The sequence below is a fragment of the Strigops habroptila genome, chromosome 5, assembly GCF_004027225.2.
Source record: "Strigops habroptila isolate Jane chromosome 5, bStrHab1.2.pri, whole genome shotgun sequence".
In the NCBI taxonomy this organism is placed as follows: Eukaryota; Metazoa; Chordata; class Aves; order Psittaciformes; family Psittacidae; genus Strigops; species Strigops habroptila.
The window spans coordinates 69,616,812-69,640,399 of record NC_044281.2 but is presented as its reverse complement, the minus strand read 5'-3'; the positions used below and the strand labels follow the sequence as shown (position 1 = coordinate 69,640,399).

Genomic DNA, 23,588 nt, shown 5'->3' with positions numbered 1-23,588 from the left:
ACAGGTGTTCCTGAACAGTTTTGGTTTTTTCATTATCAGTCCTGTATCAGCTCTCAGTGATGAAATTTGGTCAGATCTCAAAGGGAACATCTGTAAGATTTTGTTATTTCAGAACATCCTCAGGGAATTACAAAAATTACTAACCCAAAAGTTAGAGGACAAAGTCTCTGGGTTTTTAAGAGGTCCTAATAGAGTTTAAGCAGCTGAAGAGAAGAGATGATGAGCCAGCTTTCCTTATCTGAGAAGAAACTACACTTGAGATGATTCAAAGTTCATAGAATGCAGTGTAAGAGATTGTGCAGAGCAGTTTGTCTTGAGGAATCAAGAAATAGCTGCATACCTTTGGCATTTCTGAAACTTCTTTGGTTTTGTAGGTCAGAACAGCCTGGGTGTGACTAAAATCCGGTGCTTGATTTCAGGTGTAAAAGTTCTAATCCTCAGAAAGGAGGCACAGTTACAGAGAATAGCAGGCTGGGAATTGTACCATTTTTGATACAAAACTCCCACCCTTTTGATACTTTTCCTAGATGCTGGTTGAGAGGACCCTTGTGAGGAACATTAGAAAAGCATAACAAAAGCGTTGTTCTTACATGGGGTGATAGTGCAAACTTACCCCAGTAACAAAGAGAATACTGTCGTAATATCCTCAAGCTGCGCCAGGGGAGGTTTAGATTGGATATTAGGAAAAATTTCTTCACCAAAAGGGTGATCAGGCATTGGAACAGGCTGCCCAGGGAAGTGATGGAGTCACTATCCCTGGAAGTGTTCAAAACATCTGTACATGAGGCCCTTAGTGACATGGTTTAGTGATGGCCTTGGCAGTCCTTGGGTAAAGGTTGGACATGATCATGATTGGTGTAGATCTTTCTAAGAGCAACAGTTAGGTCTCAAAAGAGCTCCAAATGAGCAATCTCGGTCTCTAGGTACACTCACAAAATGATCCTAGTTGGATCTGAGACTTCGAAATTCCTCTAATTTGAATTATTTTTGAATATACATATATATATATTGAATATATATATGTACCAACAGTGCTACTTGGACACTGTTTCAAACACACCCTCAGAGTGTTCTGATGTAGTTAAAAGGTTTACTTGGATAGCAAATAAAAACTTATTTCAGAACATTCAGCAGGTCTGTCATAACCTAATGCTTTGGTATGTGCTGGGAATATTTTGAGAACTTTATCACAACTGTGCACCTAGACTGAATGGTAGGTTAATTATTTTGAAGTCTCTCGTTGTGATGGAGTGCTCTGTTGTGCTATGAACATTCATATGAATATGTACCAAAGTACAAAAGACAACTGTGTTGCCTTCAGCTGGGTGAATTAGGTTTTATACTCCTTGCTGTTAGTTAACTTGAATGAGTTAATATTCCTTTATGTTGGATCAGTAAATTACACGTACCTGTCAAAAAACTTTCCTTTGCCAAGAGCCTCTTTAGAATCCTGTTGCTATGAAAGCTTCCATACTGCTGTTTTTCCAAGCAGCAGTCTTATTGTTTAGAAGAAGTAATTTATTTTTAGTTTTGTTTGGTTTTATTTCATGCTGATAACTGAGAACCTTCTCTCTCCCAGTGAAAGAATGTCTTTGCAGCAGCTGAGCTCGTTCTGGCAGCACTGTGGGTGATTAAGAGCTTGCAGAGAATTAATCATCTTCATAGACTTCCTCTTGCCCTCACTCGAGACAGGTTAGAGAATTAGTTGAAGAAGGTGCTTCAGTGTGATTATCCAGTAGCTTTAAAATACAAATAGCAAGTGAAGCTTTCTGAATATCCATAGTGACCACTATACCTTTTTCATGGTAAGCTTACAGCTATCCATGACAAATCAACATATAGAGCTGGTTTACTGCTTTTTTGAGTGGTTTGCTGATTTCTTGATGCGTAGGAAAATATCTTGTGACTAATGCATGGGACAAGGATCAGGAGGAGCTACTTCTACTGTTTATTTTATTGCACACTTCCTTGTTAGTTTTCCAGAATCATGCTTTTGGAAAATTGAGTGCCAAAGCCTTGTTACAAGGTTTAACTTGCATATAAAACAAGTTGCAGTGCCAAAGAAGGCAATCTAGAAGTGCCAGCTTTGTCCCTCTTCCTTCCAAGACTGTTGATGTTAGAGGAGCCAGTCTGTCTGATGTCCTGCAGCCACATGTGCCTGTCCAGAGGATATCTGGTCAGTGCTGTGGAAAGGGAAAAACAGAGAGAGAAATACATTACAAGTTAGGATCTGAAGACATTGACTCCACTGAAAGACTCTTACACAGTAGTGGTGTCAGTTTATTGATAAAACAAGGCTTTTTTTCTCCTACCTATATCCCGATTATTATGGGCATTATGGGCAGTACCTTTCTGTGTGGTTGATGGACTCCCTACTGGCTAAAACTTGTGGTGATGGATCTTTTGTCTTGCCCCATCTTCCCTTGCCAGGGAAGTGCGTTGTAATCTAATGCAATTAAAGCACATAAGATGTTTAAAATTCCAAGCAGTAGCTTCAAGAAAAATTCTGTAACTCTTTCTTTTTGGTAAATCTGTTACCTCAGGAGGTTAGACAGATGTTAACACTTGTACAAGTAACATTTCAGGAGCTGCTGTAAGTTCAGAGGAGTTCTAGCTCTCTGAATTTTGTTTCAAAACCATTTTTTTTTTTTTTTTTAACTGAAATTGTACTTGCCTTGTATATAAGACCCACAGGACATGTAGTGCCTTTACTGACTGTTGCAGCTTGTAGGAACTAAACTTAAGGGACTTCACGTGAGCAGCAACAGCTGAAGGTAGTTTATTAGGAAAGACTGAAAGTGCTTACCCTGCTTTGACTTTTAACAGAAGCACCAGGTAGGAAGTGGATCCAAACTGACCTTATTTTACTGTTTGGTAGTTTTCTAACAGCTGTAAAGTTGATATCAATACACATCTTTTTCAGGAGCCTTTTTCATCTTTCAGTGATGTATTTTGGTCTCTGTTATGGTTTTCATCTTGTTACTGGTATGGAAAACTTTCTTTTAATTATGTATTTTTAACAAGTCTATGACTGAGCTTCATTTTTAGAATCTTTGTATTATCTGTAATCAAAGGCTTTGTTTTCCAGCTCACTAAGATCTACTTGTATAATAAGATACTGGATTTGTTTGGTTTTAGTGTAAAATGTTGTATGCGGCCTTGGGTAATTAAAAACATTTCTTGAAATATGGTGTCTTTAATTGTGTTGTGCTGATTGAATTGCCTCTGCTGATCATGAAGAATTGAATAATAATAATTTGTCATGTAGGGTGCTGACTCAAACAGAAAGGAGTTCAATTCAGATGACAGAGGTTGGTACAAAACCCAGCTGTTGACTCTGCTCCTCTTTCCACGAGTCGCTTTCTCTGTGGCAGGGGTGGCTGACCCATGAAGCAATTCTTTAACAGCCACAGTTTGTAGCTTCATTTGTTCAAGTAAACCAATGCTGCCTTTAAGTTGCTTTAATTCGCAGGGTTGGCAGCTCTAACAGCTTAGGAGCTGCTTCCTGTATAGATCATGAGTGCTAGTATGGTAGTGGCAGTCCTTGGAGAAGAGTGAATGCATTGTAGAATGTTTAAGCTGCCTGTATTGGTGGATGAATATTCTCTGCTTCTGATTGACAGCTAACCTTAGAATCTTCGTAGCAGTTCGCCAGCAGTTGCAGGGTAACTGCAGACAACAGCTGGCAAGATCCGTTTACTATGGCTCCAAAAGATTCATCTCAAACTAAGGCAATTTTCTCCAAGAGTTTTGGTAATTACATCTGGAGAAAAGACAAGAAGAAACATTAAACCAAATACTATTCTCTAGGGTTTCCATTTCACTGGGATTGGAAGAAGACCAATTCTTAATCATTCACCATTTTTGAAAAGGTACCTGGTGAACACAGGAATAGGAGCCAAGAAATCAGTGGCCAGGGCTGGTTCTGTTGAACAACTCTGGTGTTAAATAGGTAGCTATTCTAACAAGGCTACCAGGTAGGCTGCTTGAGAGGGAAGAGACAGGGCTTGGATTTGGGCGGTGGCATTATTGGGAAGGCTGCCAATTTTCCTTGGTTTCCCTTCTTTCCCTTTTAGGATAACACCTTACTGAGCTCACAAGATAACGCTAAGGATTATGGGCTTGGTTTAATTCTCACTGAAGTCAGAAAGCTAACATTGATAGCAGTAGGTGAAAGAGCCTCACTTTAATAGGTTAGTGTCTAGAATAATCTCAAATGGAGGCTTTTTGTTTATTTGTATTCAGATAACTACTGTGTAAACTTCAGCTTTCTGGGTTTGAAACAGGATCGTTTTCCCAAGAAGTGGTCCAAATAGCAGAATTTAATTCTATTTTTGTTTTTGATTATGCTTTTGTAGCCTTTCTTTGGAGTTATTTTTTGAAGAGCTAAAATTAGAATACAGATATCTTGTAGCTAACAAGTTAATGGACCAGATGCTTCTCCTGTCTTTTTTTTCTCCTGTAGCAGGATTGAATTCCTTGTGCTACAGCAACTGTAAAGTCATTACACTGCATTTAAAACAAAATGAAGAAAGGGATGACCTTTTGCTAGGACTCTGTTTGTATTGCTAAGCCTTTTTACCATCTTTCAGCAAAAGCCAGTTTAATCCTTAAACATTTGTACGTATAGTATCTGCTCAGAATTGTCTATTGAGAGCTATCTGTATTCTCATTGATTATAATGCCCTCCATCTCCACAATGCCTGCTATTTGCCCCTTGGATCATCATTGTACGGGCTAGCTGTTATCTTCTTTGCCGATAGCATATCACCAGTGGTACCGGTTAAGAGGTGAAAACACTTCCAGCATAATGGAAAGTTCCACTTTCACCAGAATGACTCACTAATGAATTAACCACTGAGATATTCTGCCTGGGACAGAGAGACTTCCTGTGCCAGCTTAAGAAAAGGTTACAAAAGATACTATTATATAGCAAAAGAGAAATGGACTTGAAGTATTTTATCTCAGGTTGGACGGAGTCTTGGGTGACATGGTTTAGTGTGTGGTGTCCCTGTCCATGGCAGGGGGGTTGGAACTAGATGATCTTAAGGTACTTTCTAACCCTAACTATTCTATGATTCTATCTGCCTCGTAAGAGTTATGTTTTCTAATGCTATCAATCTGCCTGAAACAAGCTTGGAAACTAACTGAGAAATAGGTGCTTTGGGAAGGGTTGCTTCTCTGACTGAATATCTTCATTTACTATAGGAGCAAAAAGACAACACCACAAGAAGAATGGATTTTTAATAAGAGTGTGTGATGGCAAGCAGCACAGGAGGCAGTAAATATCTTTTACTCCCAGCATGCCACAAACCTTCGGCTTTAAGTAGGTCACTGTTCAAATGTAGCTACCAAGTGGCCACTGGGGAGGGAAGAAAGAAAATGGGTTTGGTTTTGGGTGGTGGTTGGGAGGGCTGTTGGGACCATGAAGAGCCAAGGGGAGACTGCCCTGCAGAATGTTCTTCATGTGCCTGTCAGACATTGCTGAAAGCGACTGAGTGACCAGAGTACGGTTTCACTGTGCCAGCCTGGTCTGGATGGAGAGTCTGTAACTCATGGCTTCAGCAGATTTGTCCTGTGGGCTTCAAGAACTCTTATGATCTCTTTATAGTGCTGGGGGCTTGATTTACTTGTTGTCAGGGAATCTTTGCCAGATCTGTAAGATTAAACTTGGTGTGTCTGTAGCAGACTTCAACCAAGCAGAGTGAGTCTCTGCATGAAGATAAACATGATGGGTGTAAATTTCTCCAGTGAGGAGCTGTAACAAGGCCTGGGAGCTAGAAAGAAGCCCCAGAATGAGATTTAGCTCCCAGTAGTTTCAGAGATTGAAAGAGCTTTTGCTGCAGAAATCCTTCTCCCTTCAGGATGGGGAAGCAGTAAAAGCTTTGGGGAGAATCTTCATAGCTAGAAGGGACGCTTGAATAGCTAGAAGTGTCGTTTGGACTTCTGGCTAGTAATCTCTTAACATTTGGGCATTTCAGATTTGACGATTGTTTGCTGAAATACCAAAATGCAGATATTTGTAATCTCCAGTGGTGCTACTTCATTGATTTCCCCTCAGATGTGCAGGGGTGACTTCTGCTTTTTGCTCCAATGTGTGGTTGTTCGTGCAAAATGCAGAAAGTTAGACAGGCTTGTTACCAATTCTCTCTTTTTGGCTGCTTAGCTCAGCCTGCCATCTGTCTCAGAGAAAAACCCAGGTGCTGAGCTATGAGAGACTTTGTAACCATGCAGAGTAAGGTGGGGGTTACAGTGCGGAAAGGAATATTACTTTGTGTAAAAGATGATCTTGGACAACAGTCCGTGACTATATCCATGATTCTTGTCAGGGGAGAAGCACCACTGGAAGGGAATAGTTGGCGACTGTAGCACCATTAAGGACAAAATTACATCTTAAAAGTTCCTGACTCTGGGTGGGAGGCTGGATGACACTGGCCCTGAATGATGACACTGACCAAAATGCTTCTCTTTATTCCAACTCATTATGCATTAACCTTGATTGCCTGTAGTGTGTGTGTTTGTCAACTGATGTGTGAACTCTTCTCATTCACCATCACCTTTTGCTGGGCTACATTTATTTTTTATTTTTCCTTTATATTTTTCCTTCCCCCCCTACTCTTTTTTTTTATAGAAGCTATAAGAGCACAGTTGCATAGAGACAATGCAGGCAACTTGGTACTAGAGAATGCAAGCAAAAAGAAAGAGATGGGGAAGACTAATTTCATTATGAAAACGAGCATGCTAAGTAAAACACAGGTTCAAACCCTGTGTTTGCTTGGGAAAATTTATGGTCTAAATTTGACACAGACTATAGCAAGCAACTGGAGAACTGCCATATGGAGGAATAGCAGCTTTGCATTATTAAGATCGTACAGTTAACAGCTTAATGTATGCATTTCTACTGAGCGGTGTCTGCAATTCAGCAGCAGAAAAAAATGTGCTTCATGGGGAGGTGGGAGGGAGGAAAGGGTGGTGAGATGTTTTTGAGTAGATGTTGTGTGTGCAGAAGAGAGAGGTTTGGAAAAGCTGCCTGTAGCAGGGAGAGGCATAAATCCAGGTGTAAACAAAATCAGTTTGTTAACTTGAAGATAAAGTGACTGGTGGAATTGACTAAATTGGATACTTTCAACATCTGACAAAACAAATGACCAGTCTAAGGAAAGTCAACATATGGCTAACCTTTTGTTTTTTAAAAAATAAAAATAAATCCTAGAAATGAATGTAATTGTCATCTGCAGTTCTTTTCACAGCATAGAGTAGATGCCAGCAGCACTCTAGCATTTTATGCTACGCTCTGTTTTCCTGCCCAAATTAAAATGTAAGTGTGAAGACAGAAATCACGCAGAATCCAAGCTCTCTTGTTTCTCAAAGAAGCAAGATGCTATCATGCTACTCATGGCATGTTTCCTCTACATCAGTAACCAGAAGTGTCTCCTGCAGGCTACTGGTAACTCCCATCAGGGAGCTGTGCCCTCTCAGGAGACTGTAGCTGCCAGATCTCAGCCCTATTACGCACTCCTCAAAATCACTCCACTTACCACCTTTGCCCTATAGCTGTAAGTGGCTGAAACTCATTTGAGGGTGACCTGGAAAGCTTTAGCTATCCATACAGGAGAAGCTAATAAATAATTTATTAGCTATCCATACAGGACAAGCTAATAAAAAGTATATTCAGCTTCCAAACCTCTACAAGGATCCTTCCTGAATTGATTGATGTGTTTTTTTCTGACATCAACTCTATGATAAGCAGAGCATTGGCTCTGGTAATGGCATAAGATGGCAGGTATTAAACAGGGCAACCTCAAGAGGCAAAAGGGGAAAGTAACAATTACAAAGTTAATTGAGACTGTATGTCCAAAATGAAGAAAGGCCAGCTGCTTTTGTTTAATTGAAAATAAGCCTCCCTCACACTGCAGTAAAGCACAGGATGAACAATTAGGGGAATATCTCACGGAAGGGAAAAAGAATGATAGGGAGAAAAAATAACCAGAAAGTAGCCAATTAGTATCCCACAATCCTGCTCAGTATTGACACTTTGAATATTTCATGTGGTAACACAGAGATAACACTGTATTAGGTAGGCTCCTGTGTCTCTCATCAGCTCTGCTGTGTTGTTGTGTGTAAAATCCCAGGCTATTTTTTTGTACAGGTGGAACATATGTGACTTTACCTGTGTAGCAAATAATCACAAGTTCTTCTGTGTTCACAGGTTTTGAATGCAGTCAGAGTGTAGGAAGTATGAAGAAGAGACACCTTCTCTGCACTGGGGGATGGATCCTGTATTTTTTGCATTTGCAAGACTCTATATTAAAGATATAAAGGAAATGAGAGAATCTAAACAAGTGCCAGGTATGTACTTATATGTGCTGATTATGATGCACACAGAATTGTAATTAATTTATGTTGTGCTCTTTATTGAGGGATTGCGGAATGCTTCATGAACACCAGTAATGTTCCATGCCCCTAGGCTAAGTGACGTCGATAACTTTAACAGTTCTGGGAACAACAGGTTGCATGTGAAATGTATGTGAAAATAAAATGTTCATTCTAATGGCTTTTCCTCCTCTCATATATATATACAGATAGATAGATGCAGAACCTCTTTTACATTAAGGTAATATTGTATTTCATCTGTGTGGTAGTGCTTGTTATTTTCAGATAACGTTAATTCTAAAAATGCTGGTCCTTTCTGGTCGTGTGTTATGTCTTTCCACTGTCTACAACATTTGAGAAGGATTTTATGCATCTTCTCATTGTTGCAAAATCTTGAGTCCATGATGTTGCGGAGTGTATGTGGTTTTGCTTTTTCCTCTGAATATTAAGGTGTTATAAAACAGGTACAGGTTTTGAGGTTTTGTCTACTTACTTTCCAGATATGATAGACACATGACATTCTTCATATATTTGAATAACCTTATTGTAAACTCTGGCATCTGTGCTGAATCTTACACCACACCTTTCATTTCCTAACCATTGTTGTAAATCGTATGCTTTGCAGTCTGTTTCCTGCTGGTCTTCAGCCAATATCACCCACATGTGTACGTTGTCTAAAGCAACAGGGGTCTGACCTTGAATTTCCATTTTCTCTATGAAGACTTTAAATAGACTTCAGTAAGTTTTGTGCTATAGAAAGGTTCATTACTCCAAATTGAAGCTTGACAAGGTGCGAGATAATCAGGGAGGAACCCAAGTTACGTTGAATTAATGAGAAAAAGCAGTAAACTCTAAGAGGAGTTTGTGGGGTTTTTTGGTTGGTTTTCTTTCCTTCACAGCAACAAGGTACACTTGGTTGGCTCTTTGAATATGCTCTGCCTTGTAGGTTTTGGTGTTCTTATTTACTTTCCTTTAACAGCAAGGATAACAGCAGTGTATTCTTGAAGCAAAGAAGCGGTGGAGTTTTTTTGCTGCTCTTGCAACCATTTTTATATACATAGGGACATGACAAACTGCAAAGCCCAGCACATATATATCTCTGTTATTTAACATGATAGGAGACTTTTGTCTTAAATCCACTGGAAGAATGACGCTATAGTCAGTTGTTGATGTTTGTACTACAGTGAGTAGTACGTAGAGGCCTTTTTAAAGTGTGCAGTCTTATAGTAGTACTGGTATAGCAAATGCTTCTGGTAAAAACTTGTTCCTGCTTCAGTTAAAGACATATTAATTGTTTTCAAACAAACACAAAACAATTCAAAGTTAGCAGATTAGGATTGTAGTTTGGTCTTGGACATTAGTTACATATACATGCAAAAATATATTCAGAAGAATTGAACTAAAACAACAAACATTTCACAAAAGCAGGAACCGTCCTAGAAAACACAATCCTGCTCTTTCTTACCTCTAATTTCCCTTCTCACTTCCCTTCCTGTTCTTAGGTGAGTTGTCTTCTGCTTCAGAACTTTCAGTTTTGTTATTACTTTTCTTTCCTAAGATGATCCTAAGGAAGTGGTGTTTGTCATGTCAAGATACCAGCCTTTAAAACTGGTGCATGCAAGCTTTCTCTACTTCCTGTACATCTGACATTTTGAACAACTAAACTTGCTTGCAATCCTGTATCATTTTCTAAGCCAAACTTTAAAGAATAAAATGATATTTCATAGAACAAACACTCTGAGCTTTTTTTCATTCTCCTGGTGCTGTGTATATACCAAACCAGATGTTTTTCAGTGTATCTTATTTATTGGCAACAACTGTTAGCACAACAGAAACACTAAAGAAAAAAAGTCTTTTCGGGAAGGAAGCAGGTAGGTGTTTGCTGTTGATGTTTCCTGCCTTTAATGGGTTTGTTAAAGACCAGCTGAAGCTAAATATATGCTTGGTTGTAAATCAGTCATTAAGTAATGGTAATTAAGAATGAATGATTGCAAACCAAAGAGTTGTAACTAGGAGGAATGGAAAGACACAGACTGAATGTCAGGAAAAACATCCTTAGAATGACATCTGCCAAACCATGGAGCAGCCTTCCCAGGAAAAAGGTGGGATGCCCTTCACTGCGATTGTTTATATCCTGACTGTACAGATTGCCAGGAATTTACTGTACAGAATGGTCTTGCATTGGCCCTGAGGAAATGGACCGAATGACCTAATAAGCTTTTTCTTTCCATTTTTAAGCATTAGGATTTGATGCCATAATGACTAATCCCTTTACAGAGAGGAAAGCAGTAAACCTGGCAATTACTCTCCTGCTATAAATGGTGACAAGAAGGCTGGAAAACCTCCCAGATAAAAACAGCAATTGTGTTGTCTTAGAGGCCATGAAATGAGAGTGGGTGTCAAACTCTGTTACAACACATAATGGAAATGAGCTTTTCTCAGAGTTATCATGCACTACTGCATTGTGACAGCTTATCAACAAGCGAGGGAAGCTACAAATAGCATAAAAGGAGGTAATAATAATTCAAGCAATGGCAAACAGCTCAGTGCTTAGTAATGCTGGTAAAGACATGACCAGAATTTGCCCTAGAGAGCTCTGTATCTAGAGCCCCCTATATCACTGCTATGGCTTCCTGTTGTGGTAACAGCTTGTTAATGAACACATGATTTGCTGGGTTACTAGGGGCTTGACTGGATGTACTTGCACATACCTTCACGTGTGTTTTACTGCTACCAATATGAACAAGTAAGCTGGCAGGAGAAACAATTTACACCTTGAAGTCAAGTTCAACAACTTTTAAAAGTGTGAATATAATTTCATGTTCCAAATTTGGGTAGTTTCTCGAAGAGTAAGGGTGGAGTTCAATGTGAGTTTATGGGGATGTAGAGAACCAGTTTTATCTGGTTCTGTCATTTGTCAAAACTCAGCTTACTGACGGAAATGAACATAATAACATGTTGCTTGTTTGCACAGTCAAGAGCTTGGTGTCTTTGCTCCACAGAATTACCCAGAAACTGGCTCAGACCTATTTTTATAGAGATTTTGTAAGGTTTAGTGAACAATTATATTCACTGGGAGCATCTCCATTGAGGGTTTCTATAGCAATGTTTATTGGTGTCCTGGTAAATGGAATGAAAGAAAAGTGGACGGACCTGCTAAACATTCGCTACACCAGACCTGACCAGTGACTGCACGATTACTACAGCCAGCTCTAAGATGACAGTGATGGACACATCCTCAAAACATTGCACTGGATTTTTATGAGCAAACCTTCTGTTTATGAGCTGCTTGGCTGATCATCTGTGATTTCTTTTGAAACTTCGGGTGTTTTGTCTTTCTTAGGTGAAGTAAGTTAACTCCAGGCTCATTTAAGGCTGCCAGCTATGTAGGTCAAGTTATTTTTGGATTTTGGTTTTGATTTTTGTTCTCCCACTCCCTTGCCACGGTGTTTCTTTTTCTCTTTGTAAGAATAAGACTTGCCACAGTGTATGGAGCCAAATGTTCCCTTCTTAGTCCCTGGAGTTACCTGGTTTTTAAAGACAGTTATTGAACATCCCAGATAGCATATTTCAGTGAAGCAGCGATATTCAAAAACTGAACAAAACACATAGACTGAAAATTAGCCAGCCCAGGATATATCTGGAGCTTATTGCCCTATTCCCCTCCTGCTAGTGGACTGTGAAGCTTCAGTGTATAATGTTTGCATTGGTGTTTGTTAACAACATTTGTCACTCTCTTGAAAGGGCATGTAGCAACCTCAGTGCTGTCAAAGTCCACTGAGCGCTGATTCCTCACTGTTTCCTGGACACGTTTTCACATGTTATTCTAATTTAAGTCATCTTTATATATGCACAAAAATAGCTTTGAAGGACTGTTTTTAGAAGCTCTAATTTCAGAAACTGAAGTTCAGGGTGCTGTCCATGATGACTGCATAGTGTATGCCGCCATCTAAGAGGATTGTTTCTCTTCCCCTGCCCCCCATGGCTCCTGTCCTTTTAGAAATGAAAGACGGAATTATGTTAGTTTTCCTTTTGGAAGCTCTGCCTTAATCAGGAACAGGTGCGCTGTGAGAAGCTCAGACTGCTTCTATTGTCTTCTATTATTTATTCTGAAGCCTGATGAAGATGTTAAAAAGCAAAACAAGCAAACAAAAAGACCAACACCCCAAACCGAAATGAAACAATGAAACGACTAAAAAACCCCTAAAAACTGCAGCAAACAAACTGGTTTTCAAGTCCAAGTGTGCAAGAAAACAAGAGGTTAATAGAGTTCTGACACTCTACAAAAACAAGCTTTTGGTATCCTAAGTAGAGCTGATAGTTCTCTTTTCAAGTGTTCCCAGTCCTCACTGATCCAGGAAATTTTTTACATGACTAGGCATTGTGTAATTCAAGATATATTAAATATGTAAGAAAGTATGTGTTTTTTAGTGACAAACATGACTTTGAATAGGGTAGGATGTTGAAAGTAAGTTACACTTATCAAGTATGTTCTGTGTCTAGGTATATTCTTTTATAACGGACATCCAGTAAGACAGGTGGATGTTGTTGGGATAGTGGTTCAAAGAAAAGAGCGAGATGCCTTCTATAGTTATGGAGGTAAGAAAAGTTTCTTTCTTCTTGCGCTTATCAGCCTTCTAATCTTAGTTACCGTTAGAACTTAAAAGTTGCCTTGTTTGATCATTGTTCTTGAAACAACTATGCTTTTATCCTAATACAATGTATATCTGCAGCTTGGATTACTTAGCAAATTAGGGAAGCTACTACTTATCTCCACTTCAAAAGTAGAGAAACAGTTAAAACAGTAACTGATTTGTTCAGGGTCATCTAGCACATCTTAATTTTAGTTATTGCTTTGCCACTGGACTCACAATCTTCCTCTCGCACACACAAACACACATATGTATACACATACATATATATATATGCAGTTTCTTTGGTAAGATAAAAATGGATTTAACAGTGCCTGTAAATGAGAAGTCACTTCTTCCTTTTTTGAACCTTTCTGACTTTTTGTGTGTTTTGTTGTATCTTGGAGACAGCTTTTAATAGCAGTCAGGAGCTTGTTTATATTTAGATGCTTTAAGAGTCTTAGCAAATCTAACTTGAGCATCATAGTACCAGTCCTTAACAGCACCAGCTGGAAGTTGTCTCCTCCCTATTGCTTTTCCTAATAGTCAGGCTGTTCTTTTAACGTGGAAACATCTGATTGTCATTTTATTCAGCTGTCTTTTTCATCTGGAATAAAAACAGAGTGATGTGGCAAGTTACAAAAGCAGGGAAGGGGGAGGTCATCTCACAGTAGGAATGCATAGATCCTGTTGAAGCGCTTGAAGGACTCATGTCCAGTGTCTTCCTCTGTGTTGCGTTTCCACCTGATGGAGGCAAGTCATGGAGTGCCTCTTATCCAATTCCCTCATTTATGAAATCGAGTCAGCAGCAGTTCCCTGACTCACAGGAGTATTGTGAAGATACAGTTGACGACCAGGTCCCTGCTCCCACAGCACCTGCAGTTGCATCATACTGCTGCAGAGTAGCATTATCTGCTAAATGCATATAGTGTACCCCACAGTGGGTGCAGCTGCTTAGTGTTGGCTTTGTGCTCTATTGAAATGTCTCTGCAAGTTTCTTAGGGTGGATATTTTTTAGTTTATTTTTAAGTCTAATTTCTTGATGTTTGTTATTACCCTGCCATTATGCTAAATAATGAGTTGACAGTAAATATTTTGAAGCACAAGTTCTCAGGCACTTAAGTAGCACAGGCTAAACAAGCACCGAAGTTAAGAGGTGGGGATATAATTAAGTGTTGAAATATAAATTGAACGTCAGCTATTATTCTTTCATTGCACTAGTATGCAAATGTAGTTATTGCTTCATGAGAACAGAGGAAAACTGAATCAAAATGACCAAGGTAAAAAACAATTCTATGGGCCAGGTTTTCCCACGCTGCTCTCAGCATTAGTTCCGATGTAAACTTGTTGGAAATATTTGATTGGGGCAGAAAATGAAGGAATAGAAACAAAAAGAACCTGTGGAGTCATGGATTTAAGGCCTTAGTGTTAGATCAGCCGACCTCTAAGTACAGCTCTCAGTGAGCTTGGCTTCCTGCTGTCCTTTCACATCCAACTCCACTCTTTGTTCCAGCAGTTCCTGGTTCGAGCTTTCAGGCTGCCCTCCCCAGCCTGCCCTCCCTCTCAGGCTGGCCGACTCCACACCCCTAAAATCGTAACTTCTTAGAGAGTTTCCTGCTTGTAACTTCTTGCTTCTCTGGGTACAACAGCCAGAGGTGGTGAGTCACAGAGATGATGTTTCGTCAGTTGAACTGCCGCACACTGCTTGGTACTTGCTCGCTTCCCATCTGCTTAAAAGTGACTTACAAAGCAATTCCCCCTTTGTAATTTTTCTCTGATGGAGAACTGAAATGTCTTTGTGTCACTGCCGCTATCTCCCCCCCTCATTTCCTATCTGTCTACTTCAGAAGATACACCACTTATTTTAAGAGAATTTTACATCTTTCATCAATTGAAAGATTTAAGATTTTGTGACTGATCTTAAATCAGTCGCAGCGAATCTTTCTCTGGGCTGAAAATTGTACAGCCAGAACTGGTGACAAAATAACGATTGTAAAAGAGAGTAAATTGGCTCTTTCCAAGCTTAAAGAAGCAAACAAACAAACAAACCCAACCATGTGTGAAACCTGATGTTGACATTTGGATTTGATCGATTGTTGCTATTATCATGATCAATTAGGAGAAAGAGATCTAGTTAAAGTGTAACTTTGAACAAGCTCATTTTTTACCTAATGTACCTTTCTGACCTGTGACTTTTTTCCCTTTCCTTTTTACCAAAACAAAACATCCCATGTGGTTTTCCTTATTCTCCAGAACTGCTTTGAAAGGCTGAAAGGCACTTGCCTTAAAAACAAACTAAAAGCGTCTCACTTGGGGTCTCAGTAGGCTCATGCAGGCCCTACAGGAACCATATCCTTTTTGTCCTGAAGAAATAAAAATGAACACAGTTATCTCATTTACCAGGTAGCTTTGAGAGTGGTACCCCTTGTATCATTAATGTAAGAGCTAAAAAAACCCCAACCAACCAAAACAAAACACCCCCAAAAAACAAACCCACATGAAAACAAAAAGAAGTTTAAACCCGTGGACATGAGGAAGGGCGGCACAGGGAGCACAGGAAGTTTTCAGAAGTCTGTAGACCCTTTGAATGCATTTAAAATAGATTATCACTCTCCTGTCTAATTAGAATACAATTGCAAGAGTTCTCATTCATCTGTGCTTGAGGAGTTATTTGTCTTTTCGCTTGAAGCTTTTATTTGTGAAGTAGGAAAACTTCGTTTCAGAGCTTTCCTCTGCTACCAGATTTCCTGCGTGGTCAAGAACAGGTCAGTCTCTCCAGGACTCAGCTGTTTTCAGCTGTTACATTGATGAGGGGGAGTCCAGCCTCCTAATCCTTCAGTCTTGTTTGATTTGTTTCTAAGCTCTTTTTAGGAAGCCTATCTGTCGCAGTTGGTGCAACAGCCAGTTGCAAGCTGGAGCATCTAGAAGCTGCAGTAATATAACAGTGAAATGTCATCTGCCCTGTTTCTTAGTGGCATGGTATGTGGAGGCTCTGACTCTTACCAAAATAGTTGTGTTTTGTCTATACCGAGGAGGAAATCCTAGCAGCTAGATCATTATCTGTACTCTGGTACAAAATTAAAGCTGCAGACACAGCATCTCAAAAGGAGGATAGCAATGAGATGAGTGTACTTTTGGGATGGAATTTGGAATTGCCTGCATTTTATAAATGTTTGTTATGAAGAATATGCAGCTAAACTACTGGGAAACAGGAAGGCAAGACAGTGATTTGAAATTGGATCCCCCAAATAGGGAGATTGTTTCAAAAACATGTGAGACAATGCAAAGGCATTATGCTTTGATGCTATGGTTCCCAGAGGAAATGACTGCAGGTACCAATCAGTACCTTCCTGGTAAACATTGCTGTTACTTTTGTAGTTATGGATCTGATTTAAGGAGCAGAAAAGAATTGCAAATTCCAATTTGTGAAGAGTAGAAGCTCAGTCTTAGAGATGGTTACATTCAAGCAGTAAGGTGCTTGGAGCATTAGCTGGATATGGGATGTGATCCTTGCTGTGGCTTGACAAATATTTAGTGCCTTTTCAGTTAGTGTTTATTGGACAGGCCATCTATGTACAATCTCTTGACCTGTAGAACTGTTGATTCTTCTGTTAGTTTTTTAGTTTTCTTTGGGTTTTGTCTTCTCTACTGTCCTTGACAATGCAGTGCCTGGGGCAGAAATCCCCAAATTTACTTTGATTGGGTGCTAGCAAAACAGGAAAAGCTAGACAGCTCCTGTGCTCTGGAGAAGGTGTTAAGCTGTTTTGGAAACGGAAGTGTCTTGCATGCCACCAGTATGTATACTTTAAGTTGGGAATTCTTGGCCTAGAGCAGAACCACAAGCATGTGCTGTCTTCTTCCTGGCTAGAGGAGCTGCCTTTCTGCTCTCTGGAACATCTTGTAGAGGAATGACCAGCAGACTTTGTGCACATTGTTAGCATGGAGACCAATGCAGCTGGAGGTAGCAGCGCTCTTAGTCTGTTCACTCCTAGTCTGTACCCCCCAGTGCTGAAGTGCTGGTTTCTCACTGTTGCTGTAATGCTTCTGTGGTTTGTGTCTGATTTCCTCTTTTAATTTGTCTGGCTTCAGCTTGCAACACTGATTCTTCTTCTGACCCTTGTCAATGAGATTAAATGAGATTCAGTAGCTAGTATATGTACTGAAGCCTCATATTTTAAATGAGTACTTGATCATTTTTTGAGACTATAGCTGTTACTCTGCTGCCCATGCACATAAGCATGTACCTGGTGCTGAGCTACTTCCATGACTAAAATGACTGTCAAGACTATTTCAGAGGTATAAGCAGGGATTGAGCACCTACTTTCCCCTTCAGACTGGTTGCAATGAGACATCCTTGGCAGTCCTCTCACTACATGTCTGTGTATCTTTCACCTCCTGGAGCATCACTACCTTTCGTATTCTGTCATTCTTGCAATTTTTATTTTATTTTTTTTACAGTGGATGATAGTACTGGAGTTATAAATTGTGTCTGCTGGAAAAATCCCATGGTGGCAGAAACATCTTTATCAGGTAACTTGTCAAATAAATAATTCCTCTTTTGACTGTACATTTTTGCTTATGTCTGTCTTAAGTAATTTACTAAATGATTAAACTTGCAGAAGAGCAAATTCAATGCTTTTTCTAAATTTTAAACCATCACATCCTACAGCCTGGTCTAGTTTAGGAGTTTTCATATTACTCTTTATGTTGTGTCCAATGGTGATGTCAATAAAAGCATTACACTATGACCTGTCAAGCCTTTTCCTTATCTGAGTAACATGGTATTTCAATTCTATGCTGTGACATTGTTCAGAGAATCCTCTTACGGTTCTTTGTGTGACTGCATCTAGTGAGGAACTAGGCTGGAAACCTGCCACATGCCACAGCTTCTGTTTCCAAAGTCTATCTATTGACCAGCAACCTGGTATGCTTTCCTCACTCTTGTGATACAGTGGTTTTAGCATTCATCTTCTCTTTTTTTGTTTGCATTCATATTCTTCTGCTCATGCATATACTGTCCATGATGAACTTGAAAGTAGCATAAAACACAGTGGGAGGATACCAGCAGTCTTTGATGATCTGGGAAAGTTCTAAATGTGCAGAAATTGTGCATTTGAATTTAATCTATTAGTGCATTCGATAACAGAAGAGCTCACTAGTGTCTGGCTTCCTCTTTGATTTTTCTCCCACCATTTCTCATAGGTCAAAGTATGGAATGCACTCTGGTTTGGACGTTCTTGAAAGGTCATGTGGTAGATTGACAACCCTGATATGGAGCTGATAAAATCCTGCTGAAATAAATGTTACCAGTGTCATCTGCTGATGTTGGTGTTAGGGTTATGTGCACATAGAATGGGGAGAGAAAAACTTGATGTAAAAGTTAAAAACTTTGTCTGTGGAACGAGCCCAGTTGTATAAACAGATAATTCATACTTACTTGTATTTAACAACGATATGACAATTGGTAGAAACAATCCCAACTGCACCTAGAATCTAGAAGTCAGTTCTCACTTTTAGAGGTGATGTTGTGGCACAGCTTTCCAAAAAAATAATGGGGACTCACAATCAAATCTGGTTTTTATGAGGAACTTAAATACTACTTGAACAAGGACTGAGAATGCTTCTTTCAACTTTGTGTTCTGATTTTACCTGTACATCAGCAGTGCTTGAATGGACACTATGTTATTAGTGGAAATCAATTAATTTGTACCTTGCTAAAGAAAACAGCTCCTAGGGGGCACAGGAAACTTCCTTCCAGCCCTTTGTAATTATGATCGGGGATACTTGGATCATGAATCAGGTTTTATGTTATGAAGAATTTACTCGCCTGCAAAGGTGTGTTATGTAAATGTGAAGTTCTGTCAAGTTGCTTTCATCTCAGTGTAGACTTCAAATTGCATCACATGAATACTTTGGCCACACCTCAGATGACTCATTCTTTTATGTAAGTTCAGCTGACCTTTCTTTTCACCTCTCATCCATCTTAGCATGACAAAATCAAAAAATGACAGAACCCATTTCAAATTAATGAGTTTCAACTTTGCAACCCACCTACGACATTTTCAGTAGTAAATCAGTGTCTCCTCCTCATCCCTTTCACACTTCCCCTGGGTGATCTATTAAATAAATATAATACTGTAAACTGACTTTATCACCCAAATGTTTTGCTACCCAGGACACATGGGGCCTGGGACCTTAACCTCTTTTTAGTAATGTGAGTCCTGGGATGTTTAGGTGAATGCAAAAGGATAGTCCTCTTGGCCTTAATGCCTGATTTCCTTTCCCTCACTTCTTGCAGGTCGTCCAAGCACACCCAGCAGTCTTACTGTATTTGAACAGATGAAGAAGCTCCAAGAAATGGTGAACCAGAAAACCAAGCTGGAGATCGGGGATGTTGTCAGGATTAGAGGTCACATCCGAACCTACAGGCAACAAAGAGAAATTCAGGCTTCATGTTTTTGTGAGTGTTGTGGACCTGTGACATATGTAACTTTGTTGTCTGAATTTGTGAGATGATCTAAGCTGTATGTAATTCACTGGATTATTTCCACTTTCTTTTTTGGCACCTCATTTTCCAAAGGGATTTACATCTGCGTGTCTTTATCTCGATTTTAGCAGTGGAAGGTTAGAAGGCACACTACTAAATGCATAGGATTAGGTTGCCTGTAAATGAGGCCTTCCTGGAAAATGCCTCATTTATAAAAGATGTATAAAAGATTACTAGCATGCATACAAGAATACTATGCAGATACTGTGGTTGGGTATCTGTGAGAGTGACTTGCTCTTTGGTTTTCCTTGTGTTGACATAGAACAGCCAAAGCCCATGGGAAGGGAGTTGGTGAGGATTTATGTCACACTTCATCAAGAGCTTTAGCTGCTTTGGAGAAACGGTTGCTGTTTGTTGCAGCGTGTATAATCCATTCCATGGGCAGACAGCAGCATATGGGCACATTGTACCACTTGAAGCCAAGGTTCTTCCAAGCTGTTTGGCTCTGCGGAATGACTGAGAAGTGTCCCTCATCTTCCGTCACTCAGGCACATACCCGCGTGCAGGTGCTGCCCATGTATTGGACAGCTCTTTAGGCAGCAGGGTTCTGCAGTGCACTCAGTGTACCCTACAGGCTCCCAGTTACATAGCTTCTCTCTTCTATGCCTGTGCTATTGTGTAAGAGTCAGTTTTCCCCAGTGAAATCTTTGAGACAATAGGCAAATGATTCCTTTCATGGGGGGAAGCCCATCTTTTATGAAAACCCTGTGTAGCTTAGGAAAAAAGTCTAGATTTTTTTGGCTCTAGCTAAAATCTGAGAGGGAATTCAACCTCCTTTCCAGACAGAAGATTTATGAATGTATAATGCATTCAAGGGCTGGTAATAATACCATTGTTTCATTAGAGGAGAGCCACGCAGTTCAAATAGCCTCTAAATTCCTTTCACCTTGGCCCAAATAAAGCTCCTTACTATGTGTTAACTTTATGTAATGGATAAAGACTTCTGAAAGGTAAAATAGAGATCATAAATTCTGGGTAAATAAGTTGTCAGACAGAAGCATGATCTGCAGTGCATCACAACAGGCCATTTACCTCCTTGTAAACTGTAAAAGCAGGAGTGGCCTTTGTGGTTTTGTTTTTATAAAACCAGCAGTGAATAAAATCTGCCAGTTGAATGCTGGCATGTGAAGCTCTGTTGTGCTGCCTCAGGTGTTCTTGCTTATAAGATTGGTATGGCAGTCCTGGCCAAGTATGTGTGTTGTTTTTACTGCTCCAGATAAAGTGGATGATCCTGTGTGTGATGTTCAGATTTCAAGAATGCTGGAGCTCCCCTGTCTCTATAGAGAAGTTTATGATAAACCTTTCCAAGGCCCTGAGGAGGGACAGAGGTAAATGCAGTATCCAGACTGGTCTTGGGGCAAAATGTGGGGTTTTATTAATGTTTATTTGTTATTGTAATAACTGTGGAAAAAAAAATAGAACAGGGCCCAGTTGTGATTTAGTCTCTGCATAAGCATGCAGTTGCAGCCTGCTTTTCTCCCAAATAATTGATGATCCATACAGATGAGATCATAGAATACCAGGTTGAAAGGGATCTCGAGGATCATCTGGTCCAACCTTTCTATGCACAGATACCTGTGCATAATCTGAGAAAATAAATATAGTGCTGAACCAAAGTGAATATTCAGAAGGTGGTAAAATACTGTATACAGGTCTCTTGCATCTAGTAAAAAAGCTGGGGTTTTGAGCAAGATTTGGGGGTGAGGTCAACAGATTAAATGCAGGAGCATCCTTGCCTTGCTTTTGTTTTCTGCGTAAGGGTAAGGAGCTATTCCATTGAAATGCTCTCAACTTCTGCTGCCCTTGTCATCATCAAGTCACAGACATAACCTCAAACTGATTCAAACACTCACCCATTCCTGTGTGCGGTTTAAGGTTAGCCCGATGCTTATGGGAAGGTCTGATGCATGTAGTGTGTTTTCAGAGACTGCAGATCTTAAAATCACAACATCGTTACAGCAAATGATTGAAGAGGAACAGTTCAATGCTTATTGCATATAAAAATGGCCTGGTTTAATTAAAGTTTTAAATTCACATTCTTTAAAGACAGTAAAATACCTTTAGATCTTTGAAAACCAGTCTAGCAGGCTAACTTTAGGTAACTAAAAAATGTTAGTAGTATATTTCTTGCCTTTTGACATGTTCTATGTGTCCTTGTAGTGGCCTGGAGGGTCAGACTTTCTCAATCAATGTGCTGCATGAGAAAGTGAAAGGCTTCCTACTAGAAAACAAAATTCAGACCTTTTACCAACAGGAGTTGGAAACAATTGATACGTTGGTGTCGCTGGTTGGTGTGCATCTACCCAGTCCCGGCTGTCAGGAGGTAAGTGAATGTAACTGTTTCAAGTGTTTAGTGGGGGGAAATAATACCATGTACTTTTTTTATGCATAAACAACCAGATAAGAGGCTGGTGCCTTGAGAGGACTCAAAAACCACAAGTGCTTTAGCTTTATGTATAAATTTTTTACAGAGCTTGAGGAAACCTGGTCACTTAATACATATAAAACTGGACTGAAGAAAGCAGCATGAGAAAATCCTGTTGTTAAGTGTAACCTTGTATTAGGGCTAAGTAACCTTACAGTCTGCAACAGGCACTAACTTACCTAGGTCTGTTAATAGTGGCAGTATGAGAAAAGGAGATCTCTTTAAGGTGCTTGAGCTCTTTGGGACAGATCCTGAATTTGATCAGGAAGAGGAAGACAAAGTCTTTCTCATTTGAAGCTCAATGTATTAACAGAGATGTAGCTTTCACAAAGAGATTAAAATGAGTGGATGAACAGTGCTCCCTGCTACATGTTTCTTTTGTTAGAAATCCCTAATTGTGAAAGGCCATGATTGAAAGGATCAGAAGGTGGAATTTAACTGAAATCAGTTTACATGCAGTTGTGTGTAACCAAACTGTTAAGAAACTTTCCAGTGAGATAGTACATTCTTGATCTACTGCAGAATTGGAAGTAGAACAAAAACATTTTGTCAAATGGCTTCATATTACTCTGTTATTTGGGTAAGTTACAAACCAGATTCTTAACTGGTGTGAAGTGGTAAATTTCTGCAAAAGTAACAGTTCTGGCTTTTACCATGTTACCAATGGCAACCGAATCTAGTATTGTGTTACGCTTGTTTACTTCTTGGGTTTCTCTAGAGAAATAAATCCATGGCAGTCATTTTCACTGCCTCATTTTGATATGCACTGTAAAAGTTAAGTGCTATGTTATAATAACATCTGATGTTTGTTTAATTCTTTAAAATAAACCCCAAAACAACAAACCCAAAATCAAACCAAACAAACAAGACAAAAAACATTCCCTTGTAGATGAGGTCATAGCTGCTTCCTGATAGCTGTTTTAGCTGTTTCTTTTATTAAAGGTGTTTTTGTTATTTGCTTTAAAGCAAGCATAGATATAACCAATAACAGGAGCTACTCTCATTTTTGACAGAAAAGTTTGGTACTAGAATATCCAACATGGCACAGGGTATTTTTTATAAACTAGCTGGAATAGTATTAAAAGTTCCCAAACACTTTACATTAAAGGAAGTAGTGGTCCTTGTAGCTAATACCTGAAACTTCCATCTTTGAAGTTTCAGCATTTATAGAAAGATCAAGATGAATAACCTGCAAAGCCATTTAAAGTAGGAACTGGTGCAGAACAAACAAAAAGGCACAAAAAACCCCCACCACCCAACCAAAAAAACTCAAACCAACAAAACCAATGTAGCATCAGTGTTGTTAGCAGTCATGAGGAGTCATAATAATTAATAGTTACTCTTGACCATAATGCAAAGGTGTGAGTATATGTCCCAGGAATTTGGGCACACGGATGCTTATTTAGAAATTGCAGTTCTCCCTATTGCCCTTTGGTATTAATCCCTTGCGAAGAGGCTTATATATCTTTGCATAAGAAAGAACCTGCACTTGTCAAGTGACCTGAACGCCTTAAGAGGAGCACCAAGTAATGCTCTAGAAATGCATTTCATTGCTCTTTTGCCCTGTCTCTTGAAGGGGACACTTCTTGTAATTGGCAAAAGGTCAAGTACC

The 23,588-nt window shown here is 39.5% G+C and overlaps 1 protein-coding gene across 1 annotated transcript in view; it reads left to right on the top strand.

Annotated features, from left to right (window-relative positions):
• STN1 (STN1 subunit of CST complex) overlaps window positions 1-23,588 on the top strand; it is a 48,289-nt gene that overhangs the window by 8,281 nt on the left and 16,420 nt on the right. The window contains exons 2-7 of the mRNA XM_030488364.1: window positions 8,210-8,349; window positions 12,877-12,972; window positions 17,463-17,534; window positions 19,303-19,464; window positions 20,768-20,879; window positions 21,712-21,874. Coding sequence (XP_030344224.1) covers window positions 8,217-8,349; window positions 12,877-12,972; window positions 17,463-17,534; window positions 19,303-19,464; window positions 20,768-20,879; window positions 21,712-21,874 — 738 coding nt within the window. The 5' untranslated portion in view covers window positions 8,210-8,216. The remainder of the gene's footprint in view (window positions 1-8,209; window positions 8,350-12,876; window positions 12,973-17,462; window positions 17,535-19,302; window positions 19,465-20,767; window positions 20,880-21,711; window positions 21,875-23,588) is intronic.